The sequence below is a fragment of the Adiantum capillus-veneris genome, chromosome 11 (assembly GCF_014529385.1).
Source record: "Adiantum capillus-veneris isolate H3 chromosome 11, ASM1452938v2, whole genome shotgun sequence".
Lineage (NCBI taxonomy): Eukaryota > Viridiplantae > Streptophyta > Polypodiopsida > Polypodiales > Pteridaceae > Adiantum > Adiantum capillus-veneris.
This window is the reverse complement of record NC_140941.1, coordinates 117856801-117880387: the sequence shown is the minus strand read 5'-3', so window position 1 is coordinate 117880387 and position 23587 is coordinate 117856801. Positions and strand designations below refer to the sequence as shown.

Sequence of the window (23587 nt, the reverse complement as noted above, 5' to 3'; positions counted from 1 at the left end):
TTTTTAATGGTTAAGAATGAGATTATGGGCTTCATAATTTTACCACTCTTTCAAAGGGGCTTATGTGAATAGATGTATATTGTGCACACCTCATAAGAGTAGATTAACATTGCCAATAGACATAATGTCCATGTATGAGTTGTAGTTGTAAACTTTTTAGTGATAGTCCAAAACCCAACAAGTCTGTCCTGAGCTATTGAATCAAGAATCAAGTGTATCATGAATAGGTACTAAGCACAACTAAGATTTAGAAGAATATGTTGCAATGCAACCTACACTCACAATTCTGTTCAAACACTATCAACCTAGATGCAATGATCAAAGGAAAGAGTTGGATGCACCAACACTTCCATAATTATCACATCTTGAAACTCTCAACTTACGACATAATCCTTGTCTATTTTTTGCCCTGCCACAGTAAATAAACATCAATTATTAGAGGATTAGACTTTGAAGTCATAACGCCATCCAAATAAGATTCGCGATAATTTTGAGAATGCGACATTTTCCTACAAAGCACAGCATCTTGTATATAAAAACCCACATACTACAGGTTTTCAAAAGTGAAGGAGGATTCTCGCAATAAACAATGATTAAAAGAAACTCCCCACATGTGGATATTGCCTTGTGCTATCTTGACACTTTTATGGCCGTACAGCTGTCCCGACATTCGCGGAGAATCTACATTTGCTGGCAATTGTATTCCATTCAAGAAATTCAATTAACATTCTGCACCATGTGTGTCACATACAGCCAAAGAATGTATTTGACCTTCAATTTCATTCCACTCTTAAAAATTGTAAAGGTGACACACAATACTTATCAAATATTTATATTTGAAATGTACTTGAGACTCCTCTTCGGTCTAAATTGAATCTGGACTCTACAAATTTCTGGCCTTTTGAATGTATCCCACATCACGGATGATTCCACCATGTCTAATGAGCCTTTTGATGTGTGTTTCGACATCTACAACCAAGGAAAAACAAAAATTAAACCCATTTATTAATGGACTCCAGAACTTTAACCAACTTGAATGTGCTTTATCCTAAATCCTCAATTTTTGTCTATAGTCCACGATACCTTGACCGCAGTTTACCTAGATGCAAGTGTATACTTGGAATACTCCACAGACCTTGAACTAACTAGTCTATGTACACCTACAGTGTCCGCTTCTAAACCACAGTTGAGATGTGAGCACTTATACTTGGTCCTCTTCAAAAATTGTAGCAAAAATCTCTATCTATGCTAAACTGAAGCTTTAGATGCAAGCATTGCTCTAAACATACTACTCTTTTAGCTTTAAATCACATTCTTCCATTTTATGTCATGTTCCGATAGAAGAGAGAGACAGGAGGGGGGATATACTGGTCAAATTGTCCATAATTTCAAAAACTAAATCCAGTCTCCTACACACACACACGCGTGCGCGCTCTTTATAGGCAAACTCCCAAAAGCGCTAGCAATGCACATAACTTCCACAGCTTTGTATTACTTCTATTTATCAATGCTTTTGGCTATCCTCTATTAATATACATTGTATTATACAGCTACTACTATCATTTCATTGTCTTATTTTCTGCTTATCTTACTCGGACCTACTAATCCTTTATCCTATTTCGTGAATAGTAAACAATAGCATAGTAGAGCAGGTCCTCATTAGAGTTAGAGCTCTATCCCCGTCACCCCTAATATACATATACACATACCCCAATTTCAGTCTATTCTGCTTTGTGGCGGGGTTAATTTTCAGCAATTGTCTTTTTGTGAACCCCGACGAGACATGTATCTCCTTTTCTCATAAGCCGAATTCGGCCTCTAGAAGACAATAATGAAGCTTCCTTACTATTTTTGTTTCTCTCCCTCTCTCTCCACAAAGACACAAATGTGCAGACATCACACCTTAATCCTGTTCGTCTTTCTACATCCTCATTGCAATACTTCCTCTCCAATAGCGCCTGAACTTCCTCACAAGACAATCTTCAAGCTCCACTTGTAGGTACCCTTTGTATGCTTGGAGCAATCCTAGACTTCACCCTTCCGCTTTGGGCACTCTATTCATCAAAATTACATTTCCACCTCTAACATATGTTTAAGGAATTCCATGTTTACTGCAAATTAGCTTAGACATATGGCTAAACGCTGGCCAGTTTCCGTGTAGTAAAGCATGCACAAATAACTCCCCGGCCATTGATAGCCACTTGATGCTGTTTTAATAGCAAGGCCCAAATTTCAAGTCCTTCCCTGTGCTGCACTCTGCATCTCACGCTCCAAGTGGCCCTTGCTCCCTTGCTCATATTGTATCCGCTTCTTACGTGCTCTTCTCTTTGCAGGCTGGCGGGGTTCAATAAGGCCACACCGCTGAAGATTATTGTACCTGTCCTTGGCAAGGTCATAACACCCCTGCACAAGGATTGCAAGGTCCCACATAAGGCATGTATTATTCACTCATTTCTGGAAAATGTCATTTGGAAACCGTGCTTATACCTTCAGCTTGCGCATTGAGCCAGTCACTTCCTCAGACAGAAGTACTTGCAGAGGCCCAGGTTGATATCTAGAATACCAACAAAGCCAGGGTAAATATGACTGCAATGGATACTGAAAAACCACCACCTCTGTTTTTCACGTGTTTACCTTAGCTTTCCAAGCCGGGGAGGGCCCTTTTCTTGTTTTTCCCGCTTTGAAACTGTCCGCCGCATCAAATCTTTCTGCTTGTCTTCTTGTTCCTTCTCAACATCTTTCTTTATTTCATTCAACCTGGACATCATGAAAACTATAATAGTAAATTAACACATCCACATAGATTCAATAGCAAGCAGATATGTAATGTATATGACTTTTAAGTTTGAGCCCATGATTTTTGGAGTTCCACGCCTGCATATTTCCTGTTTGTAATGTAAGTATTGCAATCATGTGTATTTGAAGCAGTGAAAATGGTGAGATTGGACACCACAAAGAATGGTTAGAAAATTAAAAAAATTTACAAACACTCAACGCAATTTCTAAAAGCACTCTCCTAAGGTATGTCTGAATCAGAAAGACCTAGAGAGCATCTAAGCGCAACTATTCAGACAACTCTACCTATATCTTAAGCTGGTCTGAACAAGCTTTGGTTTGGCCACTTTTAACTTCTTGTTCAGGTTGACGACGAAGATGTGGAAGAGGGACCACCCGTTCATTGCCACAGCTGCAGCTAGGCCATAGAGACAGGCTGTTGTTCGATCTCTCATTGCAATAGCTTGACAGAAAATTACAGCATGGGCATCCTAATCACAATCTACTGTTTATAGGTGGCTCGATTATACGAAGGGAAACAATGCACATCTACCACCCATCATCGTGGGCCTGCTATGCTGTTTTGGGTGACCACTTGGACTACGGACTGGGAAGGGGGGTTGGCCACCAAATGAGTTTGACGACAGCACTCAAGCCAGTACAATGAGCAATGCCAGGCCACTTGGACTTGGACGAGTCAGGAGCAAGCAAGAGGCACCATCTTGAATCGTTTGTTTCATGACGACTCAAGATCCAAGAGTCATGGTATCAGAGCTTCAATTTACAATGCTGGGGCATGAAACACGAAGGCGAAATTTCCTGCCACGTAAAGGGAAACAAGTTTAAATCGGTGGACTACTAAAAAAGGTGCAAGGCGGAACAAGTGAACACTGACCATCAATCTATATGAGACCTTTACAATGGGGCACTCACAGGCTGGTGATATGAAATAGGGGGCTGGGATCACAAAAACAGCGAGCCTGGCTACACACATCAACCCTCTCCTGCTCGAACCAACTTCTACTCCTAGGAATGCGCTCGCTGCTGCTGCAACCTCCCTCATCGTTGCCATCCTGCCCTCCTCGCCTAGCACCCCCCCTCCCAAGCCCGCATTCTCTCTCGCACCTCTCACTTGAATTCGTTTCCCCTCTCCCCGCTAGACCAGGCTCAGGATTGTTTCTCGCCTGACTCTTCAGCAAGAGTTCGTGCCACAAACTGATGACATGGCAGAAGTGTACAGACGCTCCCGAAAACCCCGCTGACGTGGACAACCGTACGGATCTCCGTAGATTGCACTGGCATGCTGACGTGGCAGCAGTACGAATCTCCGCGAAATGCGCTGGCAGCGCCATGCGGCAGGCTGTACGGATTTCCGTGAATTCCGTTTGCTGCTTTTAAGCCAGTAGCTTTTGAGTTGTAGCTTTTCATGTACTGCTTTTGAGTTTGTATGGCCAAGGCCCAAGACCACTCTTTTTCCTCGGTTTGCTGACGAGCATCTAAGCAGAGAGGGCCCGTGGGAATTGTAACTTTGCTCAAGCATTAATAATAAAATAAATACCGAAAGGGGCGCCAAATTTTGGGGCCAATACCTCCGGGCATGGAACTACGCCGGGCCGTGCCGACTCTATTAAATTGTGATAAAGTTTGTGAAGTAGTTAGAGTGATTCTCTCGTGTGTCGTGCCAGATTTTTGACTTCGGGTGTCCAAATTCGTTACAGTGGTATCAGAGCTTCACGCGTGTGCTTTCTTGAAGCATACCGGTCCAAAGTTTATAGGAAATTTGATCAAGACTTATTAGCCACTCCCACCCTTACTTCATCGCGCATCGGGCGCGCTCTGTCTTACAAGGCATAAGCCATAAGAGACTTTTAAAAATCTCTTCGACGGTTGAGAATTTGGAAATGTGACAAAAGGCAAAGTTGATCCTCTCAACAAGCTCTACGCTTTGACACGAACAGATTTTATATCCGACAATTTTGGAAAGTTAGGGTTTCTGCAGAAAATTTCAGCATGTGGAATTGATGTTTTTGGAAGTTCTTGTCACTTGTGTACAGATAGCAGGTGAACATCGAGAATGAAATGCTAAGGAATTTGCATTTGAATGCAATCTGCAACGATGACACCCCCAGAATGAACCAGATCACGATAAGAATCATGAATTTTGAATGATGATGATGATTGATAATGATTGATGTGACTGGATATTGTGGTGAGTGCATGAAGAGTTCCTAAGGGATGAGATGGTTACACAGCGATAAGATGACTAGACTAAATGATTGAAACACTCTGTTCAGTATGAACTCAATGTGTGATTGATGAACTCGAATTCCCGGAAATGAATCTGATTTTTAATTACTCACACATGTGATTGTTTTTAAGTGCAGGATTGAAAGATGGAATGATTGACAAAATGATTGCAACATTTCGGTCTTGAGAAATCTATGGAGTTAATCCGACATCAGTGAGGTCCGGTGTGGATCTAGATGCGATTACTAAACACGTTGTCAGGAATCATGGTTCTAGATCTAAATGGACTCTATGTGATATGATTTGAATGTGGTGTGACTGTCATCTTTGTGCAAGTGCTGGATTTGTGTCGTCTAGTGCGTCGGTACTTAGAGTCAGTGTCTACATTGGTTTATGGCTTATGTCTGATTTTGCACACGTAATCGAGGACGATTACAATTCTTTCAAAAGGAGGTCACACACTGATGACGTGGCACTCCTGATGATGTGGCAGAAGTATACGGAAGCTCCCGGCATTGTAACAAGGAATGAACGAAACGCAACCCAAACGTTCCGAAACGGCATTCCGAACGAGTCTCGTTCCCGAAACGGAGTCGTGAACAGAATGTCGTTCCGGAATGGGGTGTAGCTGGAACGGTGTTCCAGAAACATGGCAGAATGCGGGGTGGAACGGAGAAAAGTAGGCATTTGGGGCAAAAAAGTAAACATTTGGAGATAGATTTGGGGTTGTTTGAGGGACATATTTGGGGCAGTTTAAGGACAGGTTTGGGGGTAGTTTTGGGGTTGAGTTGATTTGGGACTAAGTTGAATGGAGGTGATTCAAGCCTTACTTTAGTCGACCGTTCCCAGCCCCCTCCTCCCCCCGTTCTTGTCCCGTTCCGGACCCTCTCGTTCCCCGTTCCCGTTTCAGGTAACTATGGCTCCCGAAAAACCCGCTGACATGCTGACATGGACAATTGTACGGATCTCCGCAGATTGCATTGACATGCTGACGTGACAACAGTACGGATCTCCGCAAAATGCACTGGCAGTGCCACATGGCAAGTTGTACGGGTTTCCGTGATTTTCGTTGGTTGCTTTTGGGCCATTAGCTTTTGAGATGTAGCTTTTCATGTACTACTTTTGAGTTTGAATGGCCAAGGGCCTTTAAATAAGAACCCAAGGCCACTCTTTTTCCTCGATTTGTTGACGAGCATCTTAGCAAAGAGGGCCAGCGGGAATTGTAACTTTGCTCAAGCATTAATATGAAAATAAATACCAAAAGGGGCGCTAGATTTTGGGGCCAATTGTCACCAGCGTGTGACTAATATCTATCCTTTTTGTTGATTTCTTTCTTATTATCTATTTACTTTCACTTTTTGGAAACACCCCTCGGGAAATCTAACTGCCTTGCATTGCATAGCTAGTGTGGAACTGTCCAGAGGGAGTCCATGCCTGAGGGCAAAAGAGCACTAAGGTTGGACAAGGACTATGGTTAGCCAAGTGGGGTCATTGACTAGCCAAAGTGGAATCCTTTGCTACAGAGGCTACATTTCAGTTCTAGATGTGGCCGCAGTGTACAAAGAGGGTCGGATGACCTAGAAAGATACAATGGCAGCATCTCCTAAAATTTAGGGAACTGCTATTTTCGGACCTGAAAATGTGTTGGCGTCATTACCTCCGGAATGACAAGGGGAACATTTTCTTACTCTGCCGTGAAGTCAACTGGGCAACCGGTTGGGAGATTTTTAGGCGGCAACCCCGAAACGGGAAAATGCTTGTAAATGTGTCAAGTGGCACATACTGGTGCAGTTTCTAATGCAAGAGAGAGTTGGCACTGAATTTGAAGAGAGGAGGGGCTGTTTTGCAAAAATTGTCACAGGTTGAGAGCTATGGAGTGCTTGCTTTCCCTCCTATGTACAGTGCGGTGCCAGGAGTGATGCCCTGCACGCTACGCACTGCCCTCTCTCTCCCCTTTGGCAGTATGTTATGCCCCACTAGTGGGCTCTTCATTTGACCAATGTACAGTTGTGTGGGTTCATGCGCGATTGCCGAGGCAAGAGCCTCTTGCACAGGTACTGGATTAGCTAGCGGCTAATCCCCCCGCAGGTACAAGTGAATTCGGAGAGGTTTCACGCCAGAAATCTCGTCCGATTCAAAGGGCAAGTAGCCCTACAGGTGCGAGAGCTCGAGGACTTGCTACGGATGCAACCGGCATGCGAAACGGAGCCCGAAACAGTAAATTACAGCCTGCTGTGTATTTTTGCAGGTTTAGGGTTTTGGCCCTAAACAGACCCTAATACCCCCAGGAGGTTCGGGGATGCAAGGGGACCGCTGTACAGGTGATCAGGCGCATTTTCAGGGCTGAAAACAGAGAATTCAGCTTGCTGCAGATTCTCGCCAGGTTTTGCAAAGTGCCCGTATGCGTCGGGAAAGTCGGCCAATGTGTGGGAATACTTATTGTGAAGGGTTCCAGTACAGTTATGCTGCCGAAATCAAGCCAGAACAGTCAAAATTCAGCCAAGGTTGTGCGGGGCAGCTCGGAAAGAACCATAGCGTATATTCCCTCTTTTAAACAATAAAGAAATACCGGAAGGGGCGCCTAAATTAGGGGCCAATCTGGTGTCGGTCTTCTCATACAGGTGCATTCTAGCATCTGTATCCCATTCCCCTCTCTTGTGTCACTATAGCGCAGGTATAATAGACGACTAATAATGGGTGAAAGCTAAATCAAGGTTTAAAGTAAAGTCTACCGCCCTTTTTGGATCATACAGGCCGGTTACACCAATACCTCGGGGCACGGAACTATGTCAGGTTGTGTCGACTCTACTAAATTGTGATAAAAGTTTGTGAAGTAATTTAAGTGATTCTCTCGTGTGCCGTGCCAGATTTCCAACTTGGGGTGTCCAAAATTGTTACAATTCGCCCCTTTTGCTTCCCCCGCAATAGCAAGACACAGATGGAGGCTTGTGCTTCACCACAGAGGGACTTAGATGAAGTCACCTCGCCCGACCCCACCGAACCAGCCATCCGACTTGCTTTGTTGGCATCAGCGCAAGCAAGCCTTCTAACAAAGGTGGAGCGCCTTCAAGGCACCTTTGTCATCTGCAAGATTATTAGCAGCCGTCCCAGCAAAGGCGAGGTGCGTGACCTCCTTTACAAAAGCTCTCTCTCTCTCTCTCCTTTTTCTCTTGCCAATTGCGTAGCCAGAAAAGCAACATTAGCGTAGGATTTTCATCAAGCTTGCGTAGGAAAATCAGCCCCTTTTTGTGTAGAAAAAGCAGGCCCCTTTTGGCGTAGGGAAATCCGTACAGCTGCTCCCACATGGATGTCCGTATAGGCTGCCGCAATTGCCGGGGGGATCGTACGACAGTGCCACATCACCATTTTTCATCTATCCCATTTTTCGGGACTGTTCCTACCAAGGGGTGTGTGTGATGAGTATTGGTTGCCAAAGGTTTGTGACATACCCCCCTATTGAAAGCATTGTAATTGTCCTCGATTACGCCTGCAAAACAGACAGAAGCCATAAACTGTCTTAGCAGACACTGACTGTTAGTACCGACGCACTAGGAACACACATCTAGCACATGTACCAAATCGACCGTCACATCACACGACATCACAGGACAAATCACATTCAACATTCATTTGGATCTCAGACCATGATTTATCGGCAATGCAATTAGCAATCGCATCTAGATCAACTCAAGACCTTATAGATGCTCGATTGACTAATCCTTATTGCAATCATGTCTATCGAGATCATTCGGACCAAAATGCTGCAGTCATTTCGTCTATCAGTTCCTGCACTTAAACAAGTCAAGAACAAATCAGTATCAAGTTTTCCGGAATTCCATTTCATAAAGTCATACAGCAGAATACTGTCAGCTCTCCGTATCCCTGAAGCTCAAAGAGACATCAGTGACTCTAGTATTCAAAAATCGAGGCATCTGTTGACAAAGGAGGGAAGTAACTCCCCTCTTGTGCATACCCAGTGCACCAAATATCCGGCGAAGCTTAATTCGGGATTCCATTTGGAATAGACTATGCTAAACCAAAAGCTTCAAGATAAAGTTTCACAATCTGAAGAGTATCTGCTAGTTCCTCCTCCTCCATCCACTTTGCATCCAATGTAGGATAGTTCTTGAATTAACCAAGAACCGCCTTATCACTTTACCCTTAATCTTTCTGTCCTTATGTGCCAATATCTATTCTGGAACAAGGATCTCCTCGTCTTCTTCCACTTCGGGTTGCTCATCACGCTCCCCATCTTCACGCATATCACCTTTAAAAGGCTTCAAGAGACTCACATGAAAAGCATTGTGAATCCTCCAAGTTCCGGGCAGTTTCAGTCGGAAAGAGACATCATTTATCTTTTTGGAGATCTGGAAAGGTCCGTAGTATCGCATACTAAGCTTTGGAACAAGCATCTCCTTTCCCTTTTTCTTTCTCAGGCATGCCTTCTCAAAACGTAAGAGCACCCAATCATTCTCCTTTAATTTCAAATCGCGACAATGGCGATCTGCTGCCTTTTTCTGTCTTTCTTGAGATTTCAACAAAGCCTCGCGAACCTTGGCAAAAGCCGTGTCCAAGTCGCGCGTGTACTCATCGGCTTCAAAAATCTTATCTTTCGTGCTTAGGAAGGGTGGAACCTTCGGAGCACGTTCAATAATCTCAAATGGCGCCTTCCCCGTCGAAGAGTGTATCGTGTTGTTGTAGGCAAATTCCACCAAAGGTAACTACTTTTCCCATTGAGTCTTCTGATCCCAGATGTAAGACTTCAATAACTCTAGTACCACTGAATTAGCAATCTCAGATTGCCCGTCAATCTGCGGGTGGAAAGATGACGAGAATTGCAACCGCGTGTCAATGTTCTCCCAAATAGCCTTTCAAAACAAACTTGTGAATCTGGGGTCCGGGTCGGAGACTATCGTCTCGGGCATGCCATGTAATCTAAAGATCTAAGCCAAAAACAGTCTCGCTAAGTGATGCGGCTTGACTGTTTTCTTCACTGGAATGAAATGAGCCTGCTTGCTAAATCTATCAATAACAATCCAAATACCATCGTGACCACTCTGTGTTCTCGGGAGATCAAAAATGAAATCCATTGCAATACTTTCCCAAGGGCGGATGGGCATGGGTAAAGGCTATAACAATCCCTGTGCTTTATGCCTGTCAAACTTGACCTTTTGGCATACCAAGCAACTGCGCTCAAACTCGTCCACATCCTTTTTGAGTCTCGGCCAAAAGAAGTATCTCTCTACCCCTTTCAAGGTGGTAGCAATGCCACGGTGACCCATAAAGGTGGACAGTGACACTCGGTCATAACCTTTTCCCTCAACGGCTGCGTAGCGCACAACATGGTTTTCCTCATCAAGTAGCCATCCTGAATGGAATATCCCGCTAATGTCTCCCCTCCCATATCCGTGTGAAAATGTCTACAAAATCTGTATCTGTGGCATACTGATCGACCATATCCTCGAAGCTCCTATGATGTATCGCGGAAATAGCCAGAACCAACGTCTTTCGAGACAAAGCATATGGGACCAAATTCTTTTGTCCCTGCACATGGACAATTTGGAAGTGAAACTGTGACAAGATGTTCGTCCACCGCATATGCTTTTCTGATAGCTGCTTCTGTGACAAGAAGTAGCGTGAACTCTGATGGTTTGTGAAGACGGTAAAATCCGCTCCGAGTAGGTAATGTCGCCACTGAGTAAGCGCGTGGATAACCGCCAAAAGCTCTCTCTCATAAATCTGTGCTGTCAATTCTGGCCTTGAGAACAATCGGCTTTCATAGGCAATGACATGGCCTTCTTGCATTAAGACCGCACCCAAACTACGACCACAAGCATCACAATATACTTCAAATGACTTCTGCAAGTCCGACAAAGTCAAAACAGGTCCCATAGTCAATTTCTCTTTTAATTTCAGAAAGGCAGTCACCTCTGTGGGTCCCCACGAGAAAGGGACTCCTTTCTGTGTCAAGATATGCAAAGGGGAAGCAACCTCTGCAAACTTTCTAATGAATTGCTTGTAGTACGAGCACCATCCCAAGGAGCTTCTAGCGTCATGGACATTCTTCAAATCGGGCCAATCACGGATAGTCTCTATCTTGGCCCGGTCCATCTGCACTCCCACTGCTGAGACAATGTGTCTTAAAAAAGTGTATCTCTGGTAAGAAAAATTCAATTTTCTTCGCATTAATCACTAACTTGTGATCTCGTAATGCTTGAAAGACCTGAAGCAGATATTCTCTATGTTCTGCCTCATCCTTGGAGAAAACAATGATGTCGTCAAAGAAAGTGCCAACAAATAGTCTGTACTCTTGAAAAATCATGTCCATCATCCGGTCAAATGTCGCAGGAGCGTTAGTTAGGCCAAAAGGCATCACCAAAAACTCAAATAACCCAAAAGTTGTCCGAAAGGCTGTCTTGTAGACATCTCCCGACGTGATTCGAATCTAATGATATCCACTTTTCAAGTCGATCTTGCTAAAGCACGAGGATCCATGAAGTCGGTCAAGTATATCATCGATTCTAGGAATCGAAAATCTATTCTTGATGGTGATTTTGTTGAGAGCTCTATAATCGATGCACATTCTCCAAGATATGTCTTTCTTCAAAACCAACAACACTAGAGAGCAGTACGGTGAAGTACTAGGCTGGACAAGACCCTTTTCCAAGAGGTCTTTCACTTGGTTCTATAATTTCTTCGTTCTGGACTCAGCTCACACGGTAAAGTAGCCGGTTCAGTGGTGTGCTTCCAGGTATCATATCAATAGTATGATCCTCAGGACGAGCGGGTGGTAACTCACCTGGCAGGCCCTCTGAAAAACAATCCGCATGAGTGTGGAGAAAATCTTTGCGTTCTTTATCAAGTTCAGATATATTTGTCCTATTCTCATCATTCATCTCTCTCAAGAAGATCGAGTAAACAAACAGACTGGATTTCATTAATTTTGAAATGGCCGAAGCCGATACAATAGAGACAGACTCGCCCTTAAGTTTTACATCGAGTACAATGGTTCTACCCTTCTCTCTGGTCAAAGTCGCTTTTCTTGCCCGATAGTCCACCACAGGATTGTTCTTGTGGTACCAGGGAATTCCCAAGAGGACATCACAACCTTCCAAAGGCATTATGTAGAAGTCCTCATGCCACAAATACCCCTTACAATGCAAAGTTTGCCAATGACAAGTGTAATGGCTACATCCCTGCCGAGTGTCGCTAGAACTGCCTTTGCTAGTGGTCCCATCCAATCGGGTGTGATCCCGAGCCGCGCCGCCAATTGAGGTGAAATGAAGTTGGCCTTGGCTGCTCCATCAAAGAAGATCAGGGCTTCTTGGTCTTTTACTTTGCCCCAAGCTCGGCAAAGTTCTGTACTCTTGTCCATCGTGCTGGGGTCAGTATCCACGCAATCTGGAACCAGTCCTATTTTCATCTTTCCTTTCTTCCACGTTCCTCAACTGCTCTCGAACTCTCACGCCTTTCATCGTCCTGGTCGTTCTATTCTTTCGGTGCCTTTTTAGGGCACTTCGCAGAGATATGCCCAGTTTCCCCACATCCAAAGCACTCCCCCTCTTGGATGTAGAGAGCTCTCTCTTGAGGAGTGAGTTTTGATCGTGCATCCTCTTCTTTCTTTTCTCGGTTGCTCTTCCTCTTTCTACTTTTATTTTTCGAAGCCTGTTCGGCCCTTTGCGTCATGATTTCATCTGTGAGGTAGGTCAAACTGCATGAGTAAATGGCAAAACCCCGTTTTGCATGACTCATCAACTCCTATGTGGAAGCTGACTTTTGTTCTAAGCAGTGATCTCGGATCTCTGTAGGAAGACCCAAGGTAAACCGCTCAATCTGTTCTTTGAACGAGATCTTCTTAAATGAAAAGGCGGGTAGAAAAGAGCTCTAGAATCTCTCGCAATAAGCGTCCACTGTATCCTTCTTGGTCATCACTTTCTTGCTTTTATCTTCCAGAAAGTCATACTGGTTGGCTTTATAAAATTCTTCTTCTTTGCATAAAAGCTGCTGTCGTCAGAGTCCGAACTATCTGAAGACGAGTTCTCTGTAGAACTGTCAATCACGGGGCGAGATTTAGGCTTCTTTGCCTTTTTCTTGCCCTTTCTGAAGCTTTGCTTTTTGCTTCGCTTTTTGCCCTTTATGTCTTCTTCGCTCGAGTCAAAGGAGCTAGAAGAACTCAAAGAAGAAGAAGAAGAAGAAGAAGAAGAACTGGGTACTCCTTCAAACCGAACACGCTTCTTCTGCTTTCTTGCCAATGCAAATGTAGACTGGTGACCCAAATAACCCGGGAAGTCAACACCTTTCTTCTGCTTTTTGTCGTGTTTTTCTGCTTTGTTCTACGCGTCAAAAAGCTGAGCTATTCGTGCATCAACCACCTCTTCTAATTCTTGCTCTGTATACATCCTTGGAGTAGGAGGTTTCTTCAGGGCCAGTTTGAGGGGTGTTCTGTGGTCTGCCGCCACTATGCATGCACCTCGTCGAAGGGGGTCTGGCTCATAAATTTTGCAAATTTCGGGTCCTTGGCAAAATTTAGCATCATCTTTGTTGGATCGCCGATCAATCGTCGACTCTCCATCTCTTCGATCTCCGCCTGAGTAGGTCGAGGCGGGCCGTACTCCTCGCGTGAATCTTAATTGTGATCTTTTCCAGCACTCCGGATGCAGAGGAAGTCGACTGATCTCCGTGTGAAGCCATAGGTGCCGCATAAAAAGGATTGGATTTTCCATAGAAGAGAAATCGGTCGTGCTCTGATACCACTGTGACAGACTTGGACACTCCAAGTCGAGATTCTACCGCGACACCACAAGAATATACTTCAAAACAATTCACAGTTTACAATTGATTCGACACTGGCCCGCCGGCGGAGTTCCGTGCCTAGAGATATTGGCCCCAAAAACTAGCACCCCTTTCGGTATTTCTTTTTGTATTAATCTACAACTCAAAGTACAAGCGAGTAGTCGGGACTCACTCTCAGACTCTGTGTCCAGATGCTCTGAGAAGTGAGAGCCCAAACTACTAATATATAGATTTACAAGGGATGCTAAAAGCACTGCCCCAAAAGCTTCAAAATCAAAAGCCTCTCACAAGCTTTGCTTGTAAAAATTAAAGCAAAGCTCTCTCTCTCTCTCTCTCCTCTTTCTCTTGCCAATTGCGTAGCCAGAAAAGCAACATTAGCGTAGGATTTTCATCAAGCCTTGCGTAGGAAAATCAGCCCCTTTTTGCGTAGAAAAAGCAAGCCCCTTTTGGCGTAGGGAAATCCGTACAGCTGCTGCCACGTGGCTGTCCGTACAAGCTGCCGCAATTTCGGGGGAGATCATACGGCAGTGCCACGTCAGCATTGTCCACCCGTCCCATTTTTTGCGATTGTTCCAGCCAAGGGGTGTGTGTGTGTGTATGCGTACTCGCTGCCACATCACAGGTTTGTGACAATTTGTACGTGAGGATTTCTGGACAGTGGATGTAGCCCTACGGACTGCAAGCTCTTCTTGGGCTTGGGTTGGTGGACAGTCACTACAGACACGCCTATCACGGGGTCGCTCAGATGCGGATTACTCCCCATCCAAGCCAGTCTCGAAGATTGCAAGATTGGCTATTGTTGCAGCATCGATCTTCTCTCATTGATCCCATGAGGATTGTCTCATGAAATGTGCAGGATTTAGGTGGATCCCAGTTTCGTCGCAAGAGGGGTCGCTTGCGTCAAGAGCTTATGAGATGCCTTGTGGGTGGTATGATTGATATACTTAAGCTTCAAGAGCATCATCTTTGTGAGAGCCGCATAAGACGTGGTCAGATTCTAGGTGGCCGCTATGAGACCTCTTGGTCGGCTGCTTTTGGGCCTCGAGGCATCCAGGGAGATGTATGTATGATTACTGCGGACTCATGGCAGCAAGATATTGTGAGCAGAGGTATTTTTGTGCCAAGTAGGACCCAATGGGTTACTATGCACATTCACGGCAACCTTATGGGCTTCTTGAACACCTATGCGGCCAACCATGCGAGTTCACGAGCTGAGTTTTGGTCACACATTGTGGAATCTTTGTCTCATGCAAAGCAGTGGTGTGTTGGAAGGGACTTCAACATGTTGGAGGACCCCTCGGATAGGATTGGAGGCAACCACGATACTGTGCACGGGGCTGAGTTGGCAACTTGGGAGCGTTTATGTCTTCACAATTTCAAATGTCTGGCAGGGCGTGAAACTTTCTCGGATAGATCACTTCTACGCTAGTGACCACATATGTGACATGGGAGGATATGTATGTATTTTGGCAAGGACTACCTTTTCAAATCATGCATCCGTGATTCTTACTGTGGCAAACAGACAGAGGAGTGGGAGTGCCATGTTGCGCATTCCAGAGAGGATTCTACTCGATACGGAGCTCAGAGAGCGGGTGGTTGCGCTTTGGACAAAGTTTGGGCTAGACAGGGCTGGCCTCTTGCCCCCTGCCTTTTTCTCTTCTATGTTGAGGCAATGTGTAGATTTTTGACTTCACAAGAGGTGTTTGCGTGGATTAGAGCTACCTATTAGGGAAAATGAGCTGCTAGATGTAGCTTTCAATGTCTAAAAGGCAGTCCCCTCCGTGGGTCCACCGTCCCCACAAGAAAGGAACTCCTTTCTGTGTCAAAATATGCAAAGAGGAAGCAACCTCTGCAAACTTTCTAATAAACCGCCTGTAGTACGAACACAAGCCAAAGAAGCTTCTAACTTCATGGACATTCTTCAAATCGGGCCAATCACAAATAGTCTCTATCTTGGCTGGGTCCATCTGCACTCCTGCTGCTGAGACAATGTCCCAAAAAGTGTATCTCGGGTAGGAAAAATTCACTTTTCTTCGCATTAATCACCAACTTGTGATCTCGTAATGCCTAAAAGACCTGTACAAGATGTTCTCTATGTTATACCTCATCCTTGGAGAAAACAATGATGTCGTCAAAGAAAGTGTCAACAAATAATCTGTACTCTCAAACAATCATGTCCATCATCCGGTTAAATGTTGCAGGAGCATTGGTTAGGCCAAAAGGCATCACCAAAAACTCAAATAGCTTAAAAGTCGTCCGAAAAGCTATCTTGTAGACATCTCCCGGCACGATTGGAATCTAATGATATCCACTCTTCAAATTGATCCTGCTAAAACACGAGGATCCCTCTAGTCAGTCAAGAATATCATCGATCCTAAGAATCGGAAATCGGTTCTTGATGATGATTTTGTTGAGAGCTCTATAATCGATGGACATTCTCCAAGATCCGTCTTTCTTCAAAACCAACACTGGAGAGAAGTATGGTGAAGTACTAGGCTGGACAAGACCCTTTTCCAAGAGGTCTTTGACTTAGTTCATAATATCTTCGTTCTAGGCTCGGCTCACACGGTAAGGTGGCCGGTTCGGTGGTGTGCTTCCAAGTATCAGATCAATGGTATGATCCTCAAGAGGAGCGGGTGGTAGCTCGCCTGGCAGGCCCTCTGAGAAGCAATCGGCATGAGTGTGGAGAAAATCTTGGCGTTCTTTATAAAGTTCAGACATATTTGTCCTATTCTCGTCATTCAACTCTTTCAAAAAGATCGAGTAAACAAACACACTGGATTTCATTAATTTTGAAACGGCCGAAGCCGATACAATAGGGATAGATTTGCCCTTAAGTTTTACATCAAGTACAATGGTTCAGACATATTTGTCCTATTCTCATCATTCATCTCTCTCAAGAAGACCGAGTAAACAAACAGACTGGATTTCATTAATTTTGAAATGGCCGAAGCCGATACAATAGAGACAGACTCGCCCTTAAGTTTTACATCGAGTACAATGGTTCTGCCCTTCTCTGTGGTCAAAGTCGCTTTTCTCGCCCGAAAGTCGACCACGGCGTTGTTCTTGTGGTACCGGGGAATTCCCTGGAGCACATCACAACCTTCCAAGGGCATTATGTAGAAGTCCTCGTGCCCCAAGTACCCCTGACAATGCAACCGAAGTTTGCCAATGAGAGGTGTAATGGCTACGTCCTTACCGGGTGCCGCTAGAACTACCTCTGCTAGTGGTCCCATTCGATCGGGTGTGATCTCGAGCCGTGCCGCCAATTCACGTGAAATGAAGTTGGCCTTGGCTCCTCCATCAAAGAAAAGCATGGCTTCTTGGTCTTTCACTTTACCCCAAGCTCGGCAAAGTTTTGTACTCTCGTCAATCGTGCTTGGGTCCGTACCCATGCAATCTGGAACCAATCTTGCTTTCATCTTGCCGTTTCGTCCACGTTCCTCAACTGCATTTGAACCCTTAGGCTTGTCTTCATCTTTGTCGTTATGTTCTTTCGATGCCTTTTTAGGGCACTTCGCGGAGATATGCCCAGTTTCCCCGCATCCAAAGCACTTCCCCTCTTTGATGTAGAGAGCTCTCTCTCAAAGAGCGAGCTTGGGTCGTGCATCCCTTTCTTTCTTTTTTGGGTTTCTCTTCCACTTTCTACTTTCATTATTCGAAGTCTGTTCGGTCCTTTGCGTCATGATTTCATATGTGGGGTAGGTCAAAATGCCTGAATGAATGGCAAAACCCCGTTTTGCATGACTGATCAGATCCTGAATGGAATCTGACTTTTGCCATAAGCAATTATCTCGGATCTATGTAGGCAGACCCAAGGTAAACTGCTCAATTTGTTCTTTAAACGAGATCTTCTTAAATGAAGAGGCTGGTAGAAAAGAGCTCCAAAGTCTCTCACAATATGCGTCCAATGTATCCTTCTTGGTCATCCGAAGATGGTTCCAAGCAGTTCGTATGTCGCGTTCATACTCTCGAGTCAGCCAAGAAGAAATAAAAAGCCTTTTAAATTTCAGTCATTTAACTGGCGATGTCTTGTTCAATAGAAGCGTGGACCACCAAGTTCAAGCATTTCCCTTGAAGTAAGAGGTAGCCCTCCGAATCTAGGAGTGCTCTGAGTAACGACCTCCAGAGAAAGCTATATCAAACTGCTCTATGAAGGCCAAAGCCTTCGAAGCATCTCGATATCCAGAAAACGTGTCAAATTTAATTGACTGTCCATCTTCTTTAAACTCTCGGACTTTCTTGCTTTTATCCTCCAGAAAGTCATACTGGTTGGCTTTATAGAAATTCTTCTTCTTTGCATAAAAGTTGTTGTCGTCAGAGTTCGAAGCATCCGAAGACGAGTCCTCTGTAGAACTGTAGAACTGGGCGAGATTTAGACTTCTTTGCCTTTTTCTTGCCCTTTCCGAAGCTTTGCTTTTTGCTTCGCTTTTTCCCTTTTCTGTCTTCCTCACTCAAGTCAGAGGAGCTAGAAGAACTGTCAGAAGAAGAAGAAGAAGAAGAACTGAGTACTCCTTCAAATCGCACATGCTTCTTTTGCTTCTTGCCGAGGCAAAAGTAGACTGACGACCCAAATAACCCGGGAAGTAAGTGCCTTTCTTCTGCTTTTTGTCGTGCTTTCGGCTTTGCTCTGCGCATCAAAAAGCTGAGAAATCCGTGTATCAACTGCCTCTTCTAATTCTTGCTCTATAAATATCCTTGGAGCAGGAGGTTTCTTGAGTGCCGGTTTGAGGGGTGGTTCCGTGGTTTGCCGCCACTGTGAGTGCACCTCGTCGAAGGAGGCCTGGGTCATAAATTTCGCAAATTTCGGGTCCTTCGCAAAATTTAGCACCATCTTTGTTGCATCGTCAATACTCCATCTCTTCAATCTCCGCCTAAGTAGGCCGAGGCGGCCCATACTCCTCGTGAGAATCTTCTTCGTGATCTCTTCTCGCATCTCCAGATGTAGAGGAAGTCGATTGATCTTTGTCTGAATCCATAAGTGCCGCATAAAAAAAAACGGATTTTCCGGTAGAAGAGAAATCGGCCGCGCTCTGATACCGCTGTAACAGACTTGAACACTCCAAGTCAAGATTCTATCGCGACACGACACAAATTCACTTCAAAACAGTTCACAATTCACAATTGATTCGACACGGCCCGGCGGAGTGGTGTCTAGAGATATTGGCCCCAAAGACTGGCACCCCTTTCGGTGTATTTTTTGTATTAATCTGCAACTCAAAGTACAGGGAGTGGGAGGGTCTCACTCTCAGACTCTACGTCCAGATGCTCTGAGAAGTGGGAGCCCTGCCCACACTTAAAAAGGTTTTACAAGGGATGCCAAAAGCAGAGCCCCAAAAGCTGTCCCAAAATCAAAAGCTTTCACTCTCAAGCCTCTTGAGTAAAAATAAAGCAATTTAATAAAGTTCTCTCTCTCTCTCTCTCTCTCTCTCTCTCTCTCTCTCTCTCTCTCTCTCTCTCTCTCTCTCTCTCTCTCTCTCTCTCTCTCTCTCTCTCTCTCTCTCTCTCTCTCTCTCTCTCTCTCTCTCTCTCTCTCAATTGCGTAGATAAAAACAAGTCCAAAAGCTGCGTCAGCTGCCACAAAACGCGGGCTTCCATACAGCCAGAGCCACGTCAACGTTTACGTGAAATGCACCGGATTTTGCGGGCCCACCACGTCAGCAATTCAGCGTGAGTTCCGGGACCAACCAGCCAGGGAGAGGGTGTGTGTGCTTTGCTCTGCTGCTTCCCATGTCTAGGCCATGCTTAACACAACACCTGGGGGGTGTGTGTGTGGTTTCTCCTGCCCAAATGGCTGCCATGTCACTGATTTGTGACAGGGAGCGCCACGAGGACAAGAGCTCTAACACCTACCAACTTATGAGCACTGGCCGCGAAGGGGGCTAAAACCTAGCAAATGAAGACCTTCAAATTTTGTGTGGAGCTACTTGCGTGGCAGGCTGAGCCGAAAAAGCCGGCGCTGGTGACGTCGCAGTGAGTCCGCAAAACGCGAAAGTTGGCTGAGATGGCAGGACTGATTTGCATCGAGCTTTGTGAGGCTAGAGCTTTTAAAGCAAGTACTTTTGTAGAAAGGGCTTTTGGGAGCATCCCTTGTACTGTTTATAAGGACACGGAGCCACTCTGAGAGAGCATCTGGACACAGAGTCTCAGGACCCGCGAGGAGTCGTACCTTTGCGAAGCAATGTTTTTGGGGTCCAATGCATTTGAGGACGAAACTCCACCACTCCGTATCGGCTCTCCTCGTCTCTCTCTCTACCTATTCAAGTTCAGTAATTTTGTAGTTTCTGTTCGTGGGTTTGTAACAGACTTGGACACTCCAAGTCAAGAATCAATCACGACAGCACCAAATAACCACTTCAAACAATTCACATATCACAATAGATTTGCACTGGCCCGGCGGAGTTCCGTGCCTAGAGATATTGGCCCCAAAGACTGGCGCCCCTTTCGGTATTTCTTTTTGTATTAATCAATCATCAAAGTACAAGAGAGCGGTTAGGGTTTCACTCTCAAACTCTGCGTCCAGAGCTCTGAGAAGTGAGGCCCTCACCACTAATTTAAAGATTACAAGGGATGCCCAAAAGCAGAGCCCCAAAAGCTTGAAAGCAAAAGCAGATTCTCTCTCTCTCTCAATGAGAGTTAGTACAAAGAAAGTTCTCTTTTTCTCTCTCTTTCTCCCAAATCATAGCAAAAAGCTGAGATTTGCGTCGCTCAAAATTTCAAGAAAAAAACCGCGATTTCCGGATATTAGGGTTTTTGGCAGAAATTAGGGTTTGCAAGAATTTTAGGGTTTCTGGTAAAAATTAGGGTTTCTGATGTTTGTAGGCACGTCATCACTTTGTGACAGGGATGCTGTTGTTGTCTAGCTTGGAGTGTCCAAGCTTATGACGAGGAACAAAGAAAACCAATGGAGATTCCAATAGGAGTAAGTCTTTTTCCAAGGAGTAAGGAGATTTTGGAAAAATTTTGACAGCAAGTTGATACGTGCATGAAAAGATTGATCAAGCCTACAAGGACCCGAAATATGTGAATCACCTAAAGAATTACCCACTCGACAAGGTTCACTCTAGATAGCGAGCGTTATAGGCTTGGACACTCCAAGCGAGAAATCAACAGCAACACAAACAAAAACTACAAAACTACTAAACTTGAGTCCCATAATGACATAAAAACATGTTTCGCCCCTCTGAAACCCCTAAACGGCAAAAACAACCCCCTTTTGACCAATATACTCAAACCACCCATTTGGGGATTGTTTAAGCCATGTACAAAGGCCGCCTCAAAAAATCGATACCTTGTTCACACGTGACTCAAGTCTCACATCTAGATTTTGGTATTTCACATGTCTTGAGTCTTGACACGTAAATTTGTATGTATATTTAATGTATAATTATAGGTACATACATGTCAAACGAAACCTATGTTTCGCTTTCTTTGAGCTCCGAAACGTTTCAAAAACCTCGAAACCTCGAAAAATACGAAACCCCGAAACGTTCATGTCACCCTAAACTTGAAGAGAGAGAGAGAGAGAGAGAGAGAGAGAGAGAGAGAGAGAGAGAGAGAGAGAGAGAGAGAGAGAGAGAGATTAACGTCCTGTCAAGGCCAAAGCTCACCATTAGGACAAAATCAAAATACATTTTTGGTTATAGTGTCACAAAAATACAGAAGCGTAAACCTACTTTTGATTGTACTTCAAATACTCGAGAGAATTTGAGAGAGAGAGAGAGAGAGAGAGAGAGAGAGAGAGAGAGAGAGAGACAAAGCTTGACACTTCATTGGGGACCAGCGGATAGGCTGGTCCCCCCCCATAAAGAGATCATCTTTATTACTAAGGGAGAATCTTTACAAGCACAAGAACGGGGCAATAGCCCGTCCTCTATTCTTTCTTTTCTGCTTCTGATTGAGAGAGTGCGAAAGCTACTCTCTGAATACTGCGAGGATTTTCCCTCTGCTATGAGATTTTGGGAAGCTATCGAAAACCAGAGTCTATCTTCCACAAACCTCAACGGAAGCTCTCGAAAATGAGAGTCTACCTTACGCTAACTGAGTCCCTTTATGCATAATCATTCATGCAACAAAAACAAGGGAGAAATATGCAAAATGCACGCACATGCTTTCTGTAATTTTCTGCACATAACTTGAAAATGTTACCTGAGCACCTTCCAAAGCCGAAATAGAGACCTTTTCCGAGATGGAATTGCACAAAACTTTGTGTACGCGTAGTGTAGGTAGAGAAGAACTAGATTCTATATGTATTTTGCTGAAATTCACCCTAAAGGAGGTGATTAAGGGCTGAAAACAGAGAATTTACAGCCACCACACTCTACGAAGAGAGTGCCTACTGCAACTTCTCGCGATGAAACTTCACCAAAAGCTGGCTATGGCTATGAGAACCCTTGTTCTAGACAATGGGAGCACGAGGCCACCACATATGTCGCAAGGGGCTGCTCTCAAGCTTCCATAGAGGGCTCCAATGCGTAGAGCATACTCACAATAGGGAGGGTAGGAGCACTGCCAACACTGAAAAATGGGGGAGGGGGGGCTCCTAAATAGCCATCAGGGAGAGGGGGCGCTAGGTAGAGAGGGAGGGTGAGAGTGAGAGTGAGAGAGAGTTAGTTTGCATTGGTAGGTGTGCCACTTGGCACACTTACTTAATAACTTAAGAACCTTTCAACTTTCACTTTTAAAAGTTCACAAACTATTAATGAAATGTGCAAATTGAACCACAACTGCACTAATAGATGCAATCCAATGAAACTGTTACCTGCTCCCCAGCGCAATGCCGTACCAACTGAAACCGGCCTGTTCAATCCAAAAAGGGCGGTAGACTTTACTTTAAACCTTGATTTAGCTTTCACCCATTATTAGTCGTCTATTTTACCTGCACTATAGTGACACAAGAGAGGGGAATGGGATACAGATGCTAGAATGCACCTGTATGAGAAGACCGACACCAGATTGGCCCCTAACTTAGGCGCCCCTTTCGGTATTTCTTTATTCTTTAAAAGAGGGAATAAATGCTGTGGATCCCTACAAGCTGCCCCGCACAAACTCGGCTGAATTTCCACTGTTCAAGCCCGATTTCGGAAGCATAACTGTACTAGAACCCTTCACAGTTAGTATTCCCACGCATTGACTGACTTTCCCGACGCATACGAGCACTTTCTGTGTCCATCTAAAGGTGACTGCCTTCTTTTGAAGAGCATGTAAAGGTGAAGCAATCTCAGCGAAATTTCGGATAAACCTTTTGTAATAGGAGCATAGTCCCAAGAAGCTTCGGACATCATGCACCGTCTTCAAATTTGGCCATGACTTGATCGCTTCAACTTTTGCAGGATCCATTCTGACACCATCCTTTGAGACAATGTGTCCCAGAAAGTAAATCTCTTCCAGAAAAAACTCACTTTTCTTTGCATTGATGAGCAACCTATGATTGCGTAGCTCTTTGAACACAATGGCCAAGTGATGCCTATGCTCCTCTTCATTCTTTGAGTAGACTATCATGTCATCAAAGAATGTACGAACAAACTGCTGGTGTGGACGGAAAATTCTGTCCATCATCCTATTGAACGTAGCAGGAGCATTTGTGAGACCAAAGGGCATCACTAAAAATTCGTAAAGGCCAAACGTCGTTCTAAAAGCAGTCTTGTGCACATCCTCTAATCTAATGCGGATCTGATGGTACCCACTCTTTAGATCTATCCTGCTAAACATAGCTGCTCCTTCTAATTTGTCCATAATATCATCAATTCTAGGTATAGGGAACCTATTCTTG

General features: G+C 44.6%; 1 protein-coding gene across 3 annotated transcripts in view; it reads right to left on the bottom strand.

The window, feature by feature from the left end:
• Positions 1-574: 574 nt before the first annotated feature.
• The window catches only part of LOC147447898 (Nop53 protein), a 59894-nt gene continuing 36881 nt past the window's right edge, over positions 575-23587 (bottom strand). The window contains exons 9-13 of one of the 3 annotated variants that reach the window (XM_086523800.1): positions 2635-2757; positions 2488-2554; positions 2316-2403; positions 1903-1963; positions 575-969 (exon numbers count right to left, since the gene is read on the bottom strand). In XM_086523800.1, the coding sequence (XP_086379926.1) occupies positions 939-969; positions 1903-1963; positions 2316-2403; positions 2488-2554; positions 2635-2757 (370 nt within the window). In that variant the 3' untranslated portion in view covers positions 575-938. Of the gene's footprint in view, positions 970-1886; positions 2404-2487; positions 2555-2634; positions 2758-23587 lie in introns of those variants that run through there. The other 2 variants (XR_015189653.1, XM_086523799.1) reach the window with 2 other exon arrangements.